Source organism: Rhizophagus irregularis, chromosome 9 (assembly GCF_026210795.1).
Source record: "Rhizophagus irregularis chromosome 9, complete sequence".
NCBI lineage: Eukaryota > Fungi > Glomeromycota > Glomeromycetes > Glomerales > Glomeraceae > Rhizophagus > Rhizophagus irregularis.
Genome location: NC_089437.1, coordinates 4,289,436 through 4,302,444, shown reverse-complemented (window position 1 = coordinate 4,302,444; position 13,009 = coordinate 4,289,436). Strand labels below are relative to the sequence as shown.

General features: G+C 23.2%; 3 protein-coding genes across 3 annotated transcripts; 1 reads left to right on the top strand and 2 right to left on the bottom strand.

Annotated features, from left to right (window-relative positions):
• Nucleotides 1–2,615: 2,615 nt before the first annotated feature.
• On the bottom strand, nucleotides 2,616–3,225 carry OCT59_030003 (uncharacterized protein; the record flags this gene model as incomplete). The annotated part of the gene is made up of 2 exons (XM_025312785.2): nucleotides 2,616–2,808; nucleotides 2,879–3,225. The coding sequence occupies 2 exons, from the start codon at nucleotides 3,223–3,225 to the stop codon at nucleotides 2,616–2,618; spliced, it is 540 nt and encodes a 179-aa protein (XP_025188915.1).
• A 3,401-nt stretch (nucleotides 3,226–6,626) lies between these two features.
• On the top strand, nucleotides 6,627–8,568 carry OCT59_030002 (uncharacterized protein). The gene is made up of 3 exons (XM_025312784.2): nucleotides 6,627–6,849; nucleotides 7,209–8,004; nucleotides 8,086–8,568. Exons 2-3 carry the CDS (start codon nucleotides 7,213–7,215, stop codon nucleotides 8,143–8,145), a joined length of 852 nt encoding a protein of 283 aa, XP_025188914.1. The 5' UTR covers nucleotides 6,627–6,849; nucleotides 7,209–7,212; the 3' UTR covers nucleotides 8,146–8,568.
• Nucleotides 8,569–10,963: 2,395 nt separating this feature from the next.
• OCT59_030001 (uncharacterized protein) lies at nucleotides 10,964–12,779 on the bottom strand (the record flags this gene model as incomplete). The annotated part of the gene is made up of 3 exons (XM_066146369.1): nucleotides 10,964–11,047; nucleotides 11,116–12,302; nucleotides 12,389–12,779. The coding sequence occupies 3 exons, from the start codon at nucleotides 12,777–12,779 to the stop codon at nucleotides 10,964–10,966; spliced, it is 1,662 nt and encodes a 553-aa protein (XP_065995021.1).
• Nucleotides 12,780–13,009: the final 230 nt, after the last annotated feature.

The window sequence follows — 13,009 nt, the reverse complement described above, 5'->3', positions numbered from 1 at the left end:
ATAGCTCATTAGAATCGTCTCAATAAGCTAAATCTAATAGTAATAAAATTGCATATACTTGATGAGAAATTAAGTAAAATATAAAAATAAAAATATATTATTTATATTTTATTTAATTTCTTATTGATTATTAATTCAAAAAATACAATTTTACTACTATTAGATTTAGCTATATTTCATTTTTTTTTGATTACTGGATCAAAAGTTAGTAAACTGCTTGATTGGTGACAATATTTGGCAAAAATGCCAATCAGTCACCAATCAGCTACCTAATTTGTAAACTGATTGATGCCTGATTTTTTACTTTTTAACCTGTGATATGAATTATATAAAAAGAACTTATTATTAATAATTAATCTAGATTTACAACTTGAATATATCTTATAATTTTAATTAAAGAAATAAGTTTTACCAGATAAAATGAATAAAAGTAGAAGTTTATTCCATAAATCATTATAAATATTATTTTTAAATATAGTAAAAAATTAGTAATTTTAAGGGTCCAGTATATTACGTCATCATTTGTATATGACCATATGACGATCATTTTATATGATCACGTGACCACGAAATTGACGAGAAAACTCTTGGAAAAATAAAATATTTCCCAACCTACCATATGAATTTTATTAAATATACGTTCAAATAATAAATATAATGCATCCTATCTACATTTTAACCATTTATAAATATTTCTATATATTTTATTGACAAAACTTAATGAAAATACCATTTGCTTGATTGATATTGTACATTAAAAATAATAACTCCACAAACGCCAAATATATAATTCAAGGTTATTAAATTAATTTATTTGCCTTTCCATTTCATTATAAAATTATAATAATCTAATTATTACTTCACAACACATGAAATATTTTGTATTTAGTTTAAAGGAACAAATACACTTAAGATAATAAAAAAATAAAATGGTATTAGTAAAAATTTTTATTTGAATATGATGCTTGCTAATTTTTTGATATAAATTATTTAACTAATTACTATATTATTAAGTCTCAAAGTTTCGCAAGTTTTAAGTTAATTTAAAGTTAGTCTAATTAGAGAATCGTAACTTACCTTGAAGTTCGCAACTACTGTTAACTTCATATGGTAGTTTTTCGTTGTAAACTATATTTATACTATACTTTTTTAAAGTTTATTTGAAAAACCAGAAACTTTGGCTCTCTAACAGATATTTTTAAGCAGGAGTTTGAAAAACATTAAAAAATTTTTTCTTGTAATGAAAGTAAGAAAAAGATGATCTCCAATTTTTTGCCATATAGGGGATGACGTAATATACTGGACCCTTAAAAAAAAGAAATTACTAGTAACAAATTCTTAAAACTTATACTTTCAATTAATTTATTAATATATTTGGTTGTATTATTTGATTATATTGGTATTGTAGTTTTTTTATTAGGTTTTATTTATAATGTTAATTATATTTGAGTAAATAAATTCACTAAATAATTAATAATATAATACATTATTAACTTTAACCAACACATTCCAATTTCAAATAATAATATTCTATTATTTTTATATATGGCTAATTTTTAATTGTGGTTTTATTACTGATAAAAATCTTTGAAAGTTGTTATGTAAACAATAAAAAATTCAAAAAATTTTCTAGTTCTATTTATACAAACTGTTTAAACTATAAAAAAAATCATGATTTAGAATTGCACATAATATTCTAATTAAAAGATATTTTTTGACATGTTTATACTAATACTATGATAGAAATTTTTATAAAAGTTCCAACATATCATTATACAGAAGTACTATATTTTTTGCATATAGGGAATTTATGAATACTGTAAATACAAGTAATATGAACAAAACTTTATTAATGATTTTTGAAAGCTATTCTGTAAAGATATTACATTTCATGCAATTAAGTCTGATAAAATTCTAAAGCTGGATTCATTTTTATTAAAAAAAGGTATAGTAGTTATATTCAAAGATCTATGATGGATTAGGGTTGGAGATTTGGGTTAAAAATTTGACTTTATATATTAAGATTTGAAATAACTATACAGCATAGATAAAAGATTATATATGATGAAGGTTATATCATACTCATTATCTATATACTCGTTATTACAGCTTTGGCATATCACGTGACTATTAACCAATTAAATACACCCTCTAATCTTCTACGAAATTCATAAAGTTGGAATTTACAAATTTACAGTAAAACAAGCGTACAGCTTTTTCTAGATAGAATTTTAAATTTATTGCAAAAAAATAATAAAAAAAAATGTTCATATATTCAATCTCTTATACGAGAATTCATCTTACTGACAAAATAAAAAAAAAATGTTCATATATTCAATCCCTTTATACGAGATTCATCTTACTGACAAAGAAAAATATCAAAGCCAAAAAAAAAAATAATAATAATAAAAAGTAAAACATCAAATGAAAAAAAATACATCTATATTTTAATATCTTAGAAAAAAAAATAATATCAAACGAAGAAAAAAAATACTATAACTTTAATGTTTTATATTTTGTTCTATATAAATATTTTTTTTTTTTTTTTTAAAAAAAAAAAACTCATATAAATTGTAAAATAATATAAATTGTAAAATATAAATTGTAAATATAAATTATTGTTGTTGAGATGTGGATTCTACTACATCTTTTTTCTCTACCGTTTTTTTATAACTACTAAATGATTGAATATAAGAGAAAACACTTTTTTTCGGAATATTACCACCATAAATAAATGATTGTAATCTTGACGCGATCGATTTTTTAGCGATTCCTTTCTCACCGAAACCAAATTTCGAAGTAATATACCTATAAAAAACAAATATTTAATAAAAGTTTTATAAAAGGTTTTTATATAGAGAAAGAAGAAATGATATACCTGACTTTATCAGAAATTACATCCAAAGGATAAGAAATTGGAATATTGACAATTGGTATCTTATAATTAGGAATATAACCAAATAAAATGTAATTCGGATCAACAGTCGGTTTCTTTTTGAAAACTTTTTTAGAGGTGGTAGTAGTATCAGTAGTAGAAGTTTCAGCATTGATAATAGAATCGGAATTTTGTTGAGAGATATTATCATTAGATAACATATCACTATCTAATTCGGAAGAATTAGGAATGATATTGTCGTCAAAGTTAGAGATGTTGTTAACGATAGGTTTAGTAGGTTGTTGATCATCAGAATGATCGAAGGGGGTGAAAGAATTTGAGGAGCTCATTTTTTTTTATATCACGTTAAAAGAAAAAAAAATTTTAAAAAATTATATATAATTTTTTTTAACGTATATAAATTAATGTAGGGAGAAAACTTTTAATGTATAAATTAAAGCAGGGGAAGAAGAAAAAAAAACGGGAAAAATAACAAGTTTTGTTATCTTTGTTTTTTTTGATTTTTCAAGGAAAAATTCCCATCATATTTATAACTAATTAAATGTCTTTGATGATGATTATTTAATAACAAATTACGTAAAAGTTATTGTTTTTAAATTTGGATATATGAAATTCACGATTTCACGATTTTCAAGTTTTTTTCATAAGGATTATGCAAAGTAATAAGGTCATTTGACATTTTTCATTTTTGAAAAGGAAATATGTGGCTTGCATTTGGAATTTTATGATTACTTGATGACCCGATTTACAGGTTACAATTACAAGTTGACATCATACGCAGTAATTTGGTTTTTGTAGTTTTTTTTGTAATTTTTGTTTTTCAAAAGAAAAAAAAAAAAGTAAAGGAAAATCAAACCGTCCAATAAGAATTGATTATTTGAGATGAATAACGAAAAAAAAAATTTTTTATTACAAAAACAAATAATAGAAGCAGGTGATTATTATTGGCACAGTCAAGTTGGGCACAGTATTATTGTGTAATGAATATTTGTAACAATAGTAACAATAACACAAGAAACACAAAAGCTGATCAATTTGTTGATCATCTATTAAAATTGGAATTTCCTAATCGAAATAAAAAAATTTTTTACTATTATTATACAAAAAAGGCCAACTCACCAATGAGATTCAAGAAATTTTTTTTTTGTTTTTGGTTAATAATATAACTAAGAAAATAAATCAATAGTACTTTTCGCATAAACTTATTTGCAGTAGTAAAAGATGTATTTGAGGAAAAAAGGTTACTCAATTACCTCAGTTAAAGTTAGTTAATAGGTTACAAAATTTCGTAATGATTTTTTTTTTCTTAATAAAATTGGTATTTCAATAAACACTAATTTATCAATTACAGGGATTACAACCCCAACTCTCAATAAATCGGAGGGATATTACCGGATCCTACGTTATACCAATTTTATATATTAACTAATTTCATCTTATTATGTGAACTTTATTATAAATATGTACATATAATGTATGTTGTATAGTTATTATTATTACATTTCTATTCAAATAGACGCGCAAATCGTTGTAAAAAAAAACACGACTTTTAGGCGAAGTATAGATTCATGGTTACACAAATCACACAAGGCATACAGGGCGCAAAAGTCACACAAAGAGCTGGGTAATAAAAAAACACGGTAGGCTAAACTAATTTAAAATTCTTTTTTTTTTTTTATCTTATTTTATTGTATTTTATTTCAATTTAATTTTTTTTTTTTTTTTTTTTTGGGAAGTGGAGAATAATGGAATAATGACAGCGAAGTGAGATGTCAAACATCATTGTTTTTTTCGATTGTGAAGACGAAAAAATGACTGCAATACATATAGTGGCATACATACATAATCATTATAATCACGGAATTTGCAAGAATTGGATGATACTAGTAGCATACAATAATTGCATGTAATTCCGCCTTATGAATACGTCATAAAACTAGTTTGGAAACAAGAAAAAAGAAACATATGAATCATTCTTTTAATGGCCAATAAAAAAATATACATATATATAAACTAAAAATATCATTAACATATTTGGAATTTAAACAAGATTTTAAACAACAACGAGGGTTACTTTTTGTCGTAGCGTGCATGTATCATGCAATACTAAAAGAATAAAGTTTTAATTGAATCCGAAGAATTCCCTCCAAAAAAAATTTTTAATATTAATTTCCCCCCATACATACATTTAGTTTAAACTAAACGCACTTACCCCACGACTTTTTCTTTTATAAAGAAGATTTACTCGATGTTTTTGATAGCATACCGCCAATCTTGTGAAAAAAATAGAACGATAAGTTTATGAGTGAAATATAAAGAAATAGGTATGTGTGTTACACAATTAATTTTTGGCTTTGTCGATGCATTCTATTTTATTACTATTTCATTGCCGAAAAAAATCATATTAATAAAAAAAAAAAATAGCATTCAAAGACTTGAAACGATCAAGGAGAAATGTTATAGGCTGAGATCATCTAGAATCTTTTCGTTAAGGTGTAAATGCGTAATTTCGATTCATTATTATTATTTAACTTATGTTACGTATGTTACGATTGTTTTTATAAAAAAAGCAATTTAATAAAATATCTAAAATTAACTTAGTCATTTTTTTCTATTTAATAATGATGATCTGTGGTGTAAAAGAGAAATATTGTATCAACATTTCCAGGAATAATTATTATTATGGTGTTTATTATAAACAAAATGAATGAACCTTTTTTAAGGATCGATCCACGAATCACATCTTGGCTAATTTCAATTAGCCGAATTTTAAAACTTTTTAACCTAATAAATGATATACCGAATTTCCCCTATAGTTTAAAAAAAAAAGGATCTACGCTCACCAAAATATTATACATAATTTTTGTGTGTCTATTGTTTCTCATACTTATCGCGTGGTAAACTAAGTGGATTAGAAACCCTTCCCCAAGATTTGTGACGTTTAAAAAAGAACTACTTTTTGAATTTGAAACAAACAAAAAAAATAAAATAAAAAAATATATATATATATATATAATAATACAATAATATGATATTTTATACAATACGTATTTTATATATACATATATTTTAGTATTTATTTATTTATTTAATATTGTTTATATTAAACAAAGGCTTTTTAATGAGTTTTAAAAAAGTTTTATATCTTCCGATCTATTATTTATCAATTATTTCATCATTTAAAATTTTTTTTTTTTTTTAAAATAGCAAGACTTTGACTTATGCAGGAGTAAATATCAAAACCCTAAGCCTTCTATGATTACCTTTATAGTAAATCCCTTCTTTTTTACTAAATTAGAATTTTCTTAAACGAGCTTTCCGAAAGATGTTCCAAATTAAAAAAAAGCTATTTAAGAGAATTGATTTACGTTCCCAGTTTTTACTTCGCTGTAAAATTTATAAATCATCACAAAAAGATTAGTCATCTTCTTCCCATAAAAAAAAAGTAATTAAAAATTTTTTAATTACAAAAAAAATTAAAAAAATTAAAAAACCTGTTTTTTTTGTTAATCCTTCATTCTTTGGTATCTAATTATCTATTGAATGTACAACGATAAGCAGGTTTATCATAAAATTATTCCAATTGGATAAACTCGAATAAATTGGGAAAAAATAAATAAATAAATAAATAAGTAAATAAATAAATAAATTAAATTAAAATATATATATATAAAGATATATATATAAAGATAACGAGAAATCAAAAAAAGAAAGAAAGAAAGAAAGACCCACGGTCCGACTTTTTTTTTTAATGATAAGAAGCCACATTTATTGCTGCGCCCCTTTTTCAAAACACCGCAAAAACGAGTAAATAAACACAAACAATAAACAAATAAACAAACCAAACAAGCTTTCTCTTCTTCCTCACCCCAAAAAGAATTTTTGATATCAGTTTACCCTCAAAGATTTTTTGATAAAAAAATTCTATAAGTAGGTCATCTAAAAAACTTTCGGTACGGATTTTTTTTTCTTTTTTTTTCTCATTGGAATTTTCTTCCTTAAAAAAAAAAAATTCCCTTTCCATTGTTTAAATTTTTGAATATATCCATTATTAGTAATTTTTTCATTTTTCTCTATTTTCCGTTCTCCATTTTTATTTTTCCTTTATTATAAATATAAATAAAGGGATAAATAAAAAAATGATCAACATTTAAAATATTTTAAATATAGTAGAAATATTCCCACTTTTATTTTTTTTTTCGCGTTCTTTAAAAAAACACGTATCATAGATTTATTTTATTCTTTTATTCTTTTATTAACAATTTTTTATCAAATTTTACCCTTTCGTTCCTCTTTTATAAAATAATAATAGAAAAATGTCTAACAAACCAACTTCCGCGGAATTAGATCAAGCGAAACAAATATATAATGACATTAATGATTACTTAGAATGTTTAGCAAATATAATACAAACTCAAGTACAAGAAGATTCTGAAGATTCCGAAGATTCTGAATATGAAGAATATTCTCCCAAAGTTTCACAATTTTTGAACGATTATAAGGATTATATTTCTTCACTGCCTCAAGTTCATAAACAACTAGTCAATCATGATGATTCCTCCTCAACTTCTTTTACAAGTTCAAAGTTACGTAACCGATTTTGGAGCTATCAAACATTACAATTACTTCCTCCTAATTTACTCGGCGATCTTAAAAAATTATGCGAAGCTGAACTTGTTCGCGACGTACAAGTCTCCCCATCATTTTCCACTTCTCTTCCCACACTTGACAACTCTAACGGTAACAACGAAAAATTACTTACTAATGAAGCTAGTCCTTCCGTTACGTTATTGAAGGCTCAATTAGATAAATACACAAAAGAACAAGAAAAGAACCGTATTATTATTCGTATGCCAAATTACTCTTTTGATGAACCTATTGAAGAAAAGAAAGTTGTTTTTGTTGTTAAAAAATCAACTGCTCTTATTGCCGCTCCTCCAACTGTTGTTGTTGAATCACCAAAAGAACCAGAGCCAATTAAAGGAGAAATTGAAGAAAAGAATTCAATTATTGATGAAAAATCTGAAATTGTTGAAGTTTCCGAAAAAGTTTTATCAGAAAAGAAACCCAGAAAGATTGCAATCGATTTTGAATTTCTTAATAATTTCGTAAGTACATTATTTTAAACTTTTTTTTCGTGATAGTTTATCGAACGCTCTTTTTAATTATTATTTTTTTTTTCGATACAGGTTTCTTTAACGAAATTTGGTTTCTCTGGATCACAACTTTCTACGCTAATTTGGACATGAACGATATAGCGAATATATATAAGATAAACGACACCTTGTATTTTTTATATGATCTTTACACTTTACAGTAAACCCATTCTAAAAAAACATTTTAAACCAACAAATTAATAATGTGTAATATAATTAATTTTTTTTTTCATGCATTCTTCAACATATTTGTATTATTATTATCGAATCATTTATTTTGTCAAATATATTAATACGAGTCGTGTTTCAATTTTTGGAACTATACTCTTTTTATTTCAAAAAAAAAAAAAAAAAAAAAAAAAAATTTGTAAATATTTTTTTTTCCTTTACAAATATTCCTTTTCGTTGTAAATTTTTTTTTGGATTTTTTAAGGCATTTATTTTTTTTCTTTTTTATCCATTAATTTTTTTTTCTATATTCTGGTTGTTTTTTAATATATTCAATTTTGTACGTATAATTGCTTTTATTTAATTTGATTTGAAGGAAATATGGTTTGGTTTTACTTTTTTAGTACCTTTTTTTAGCGGTATTAAGAAAAATTAAAAAAAAATCTAAAAAAAGAAGAAAAACTTAAAAATAATAAAAAAAAAAAAAATTTTTTTTTTAAGCCCCAATATTTTCGTCGTTCTTTCAAAATTTCCTTTTTTTTTTATTTTTTTTTATTTTATTTTTTTTTTAAAAAAAAATATATTTTCAATGATCACCTGTAAAGGATTTTGTGAAAGAGAAAGACGATCAAAACGTGAGTCATAAGGAAAAGGCGAACCAGATTATCTTTCTTTTTGATTTTATTAAACTTTCAAACTCTAACTTTAAAAAGATAAAATAGATATCATTTTTTTATATATGGTAAATATGGTACAAATATATTTATTATAATAATAAACTTAATATAATGTTTCTTGTTATATTTCTGTTATGAAATTTCCTGATATAATTAATTGATTGACTTTCTTTTTTTCTTTTTTTTTTTTTGATGGCTAATTTTTAATTTTACCGAATGTGAAAAAAAAATTCTTTTTAAACGCCGAATTTTTTAAAGTTTTTTAGTAAAAGGTTTTTTTTTTATAACAGGATTTTATTTTTAATTATTTAAGGTGGGGCGAAAGGGAGATCGCAAAAAAAAAAATATGTTTGTTTTTTTTTACTAATACTTTTCACAAATCAAAGATAACCACATAAATATTTATTTTATAAAAAAAATCAAGTTTTTTTTGAATTACTTCGCCACTTTTTGTCCCCCCTCATTTTCTTCATCCTTTCATTAATCCGGAAAAAAATGACAAAATGTAATGGATGTTCATCATCATCTGACCAAAAAAAAAAAATAATAATTTTTCTTTATAAGATGATTTTTCCGTATTATCAAATGAATATTACTTTTAGAGTTAAAAAATTCAATGTGAAACGTACCTTTGTATAAATTACTTGATTTGATTCTTCAATAAAAATTTTTATTTATTTATTTATTTCAAATGCATTTTTTTTTTTTTACAAAGGAAAAAAGAAATTTTTGGGGAGCTATTTGACAAGAAATCAAAATTTTTTGATCGTAACATGACTAAACATCGTTACATCGTAACAATAAAAAAAAAAATTCTGAATAAATGCTGAATAAATGAATAAATAAATAGAAATAAATGAAAAAATGAAAAAAAAAATAACGAATAAAACGAGTTATAATCTTGAATATTCCATGTCGCAGATCTTTATTTCTTTTTAATTATTAAAAACTCCTGAACTTTAAAAAAAGAAAAAAAAATTTTTTTTTTTCTTTTCAAACTTGAATATATTCTTGATAAATTCTTTGTAATAATAAGAATATGTTACACTATCTATACAATCATTCTTTATATGAATTCCATATTTAATCATGTTAATTGTTTAAACAAAGAAATCATGTACTCAACTGTGCATTTTTGCTTATCATATTGCATATTATAAACTTCTTATGCATAATCCAGAAATCATAAATCTTCATCATAGTCCGTATCTATGATTCATATCACGATTCATGTCATGAGAACGAAAAAAATACCCAGAGTCTGTGCTAAAAAATAGAACATTCTGGTGAGGTTACATTCTAAATGCAAGATATTATATAACGAAATTATCTAGATAACAGTAAAATTACCAAAATTACCCAAAAATTATCTAAAATTAAAAATAAAATTACCCAAAATTATCTAAAGTTAAAAATAACAATTATCTGGATTTAAAAATAAAAATGATTTGAAATAAAATAAAATAAAATTATTGCCCAAATTAAAATAAAGTTGCCCAAATTAAAATAAAATTTTCCCAATTAAAATATAATTGTTCAAATTAAAATAGAATTGCTCCAATTAAAATAAAAATTGCCCAAATTAAAATAAAATTATCCCAATTAAAATAAAAATTGCCCAAATTAAAATAAAATTGCTCCAATTAAAATATAATTGCCCTTAAAAATTGCCCAAATTAAAATAAAATTATCCCAATTAAAATAAAATTATTGCCCAAATTAAAATAAAATTGCCCCAATTAAAATATAATTGCTCAAATAAAATTGCCCAAATTAAAATAAAATTGTCCCCAATTAAAATAAAAATTGCCCAAATTAAAATAAAATTGCCCAAATTAAATATAATTGCCTTTAAAAATTGCCCAAATTAAAATAAAATTGCCCAAATTAATATAAAATTACTCAAAATTAAAATAAAATTTCCCCAAATTAATATAAAATTACCCACTTAAAATTATTTAAAATTACCCACTTAAATTATTTAATCCACTTAAAATTATTTAACTCACTTAAAATTATTTAACCCACTTAAAATTATTTAAAATTATCTGAAATTACCTTTTTTCTTACATGCACTCCCTTATGAAATCAAACCAATAATCTTTTTCCTTGTCTTGAACGGTTAAATTTTCGTCATAAATCATATTTCCCTATTTGAGTAAATAATAAATTTTGAGGAAAATATATATATATATTTTTTTTTTATTTGTTTATTTACTTCAATTATAACCTCTTTTTGTTCTTTTATCCAGTATTCATAAAATTCACTACTAAGAGTTCCTAATTGTACGTGTCTTCTCATAATGATTTCATGATCCAAAGTAAAATCCATAAAATAAAAACCAAGTGATAATTTTCTTATTCCAATATTAAAACAATTATTTAAAAATTCTTCAATCTTTTCCTTTGAAACATTTAAATCAAATTCAACTCCAAATTTTTTTAATGATAAAGGAAAATATTTTCCAATTAAAGGAAATCTTTCATTTAAATCATTTGGTTGATTACAAGGATCCCTTAAATTTAAATATTCAAGTTTTTTACATGATGGTAAAATGATTATCAAAGATTCAATAAATTCCGGTATAGTTAAATCCAATTGAATTAAATTTGAAGAATATTTTGCAACATTCTTATAAAATTTATCAATTAAAATTTGATCTTCAGGATTATTACGTATTAAAATAAGTTTACGTAATGATGATGAAACCTTTTGAAGAAATGTTCCAATCTTTTCCAAATTCTTTATATTACATTGTAATTCCAATTTTTTCAAATTTTTAAAACTAGTATCATTACAACAAAGGAATTGATTCCAATCAGAAAGTTTTGTTAAAGATTGATCACAATCAACTAAATGTAATTCAATCAATTGATTACATTGTTTGTTATTAAAAATTTCCAATGGTACTTGTCCTGCTGAAATATTTAATGATAATAATTGTTCCAATTTATTTTTAATAGCTTTAGATATTTTTTCTAATCGTATATCCGATTTAAAAGAAAACAATACTATTTTTTGTAATTTTTCTTGATTATTTATGAAATCGGCCAAATGTTGATCGTCATTACATCCACAATGTATACTTATATCCAAAACATTTCTACAAATATTATTAAGGTCATAAATAAATCTTGGTTGTATACAAGTATTTAATGTAACCCTTTCCAATCTTGATAAAGTTTGTGTCATTAAAGGTAAATGACTTGGCAAAGGAAAATCTGATTCTTTATAATTTCTATTACAAATTTCACCTTCTAACATTTGTTTTGGATTATATGCACTTAAAACGATTTTTGCCTCGGTCATCTTATTTGTATCTCGTTGTTGATTATTAAGAATATTACTTTTTATGATAACCAAGTTACAAATTTCTTGAAATATAATATGATGATAAATTAATCCTATTAGAAAAATATATATATATAATTATATATTATATCATTTAGTTCATTTAATTCATTCAAATCCATAAGAAAAAGGTTTTTACCTGTAACACAACCCAGAGAATTTAACCAGAACAATGTAGCTTTAAACATTATTACAAAGTTCAACTTTTCCATGAATAAACAATAATCAAACATTGGTACACTTTCATTCTTAGTTTCATCAATAATTATTCCATAAACATTTCTTAATTTATTTTTAACTTCAATTGATAAACATTTCACTATAGTAGAAATTATTGAACATAATTTTTCTTGTGGTGATTTAGTATTTTTTAAAGGAAAAGTTGCTAATTGAATAGGACATTTCCATAATATACGCATCGCATTTGCACTCCACTTTCTATTTACTAATGCACATACTAATAAATCATTGATATAAAGATTTCCAAATATTTCTGTAAGTAACTCTGGAGAGAATTGTTGTATAATCATTGTGTTTCAAAGATTAGAAAAAGTAGGAAAAAAAAAATAAAACTAAAAGGAATGAGAAAAAAATTTTTAATTTAATCTATTTAATCTATAAATTGATTTTATAAGTAATCCATTGCGTCATAAGCTTAAAAGGGATAAGTATACTAACCGCGGTCTTTTAAAAAAATTTGATCATTAGATGAAATAATTATTGCAAAGTTTAATTTATTAAGCTCAAGATAGATAATAGT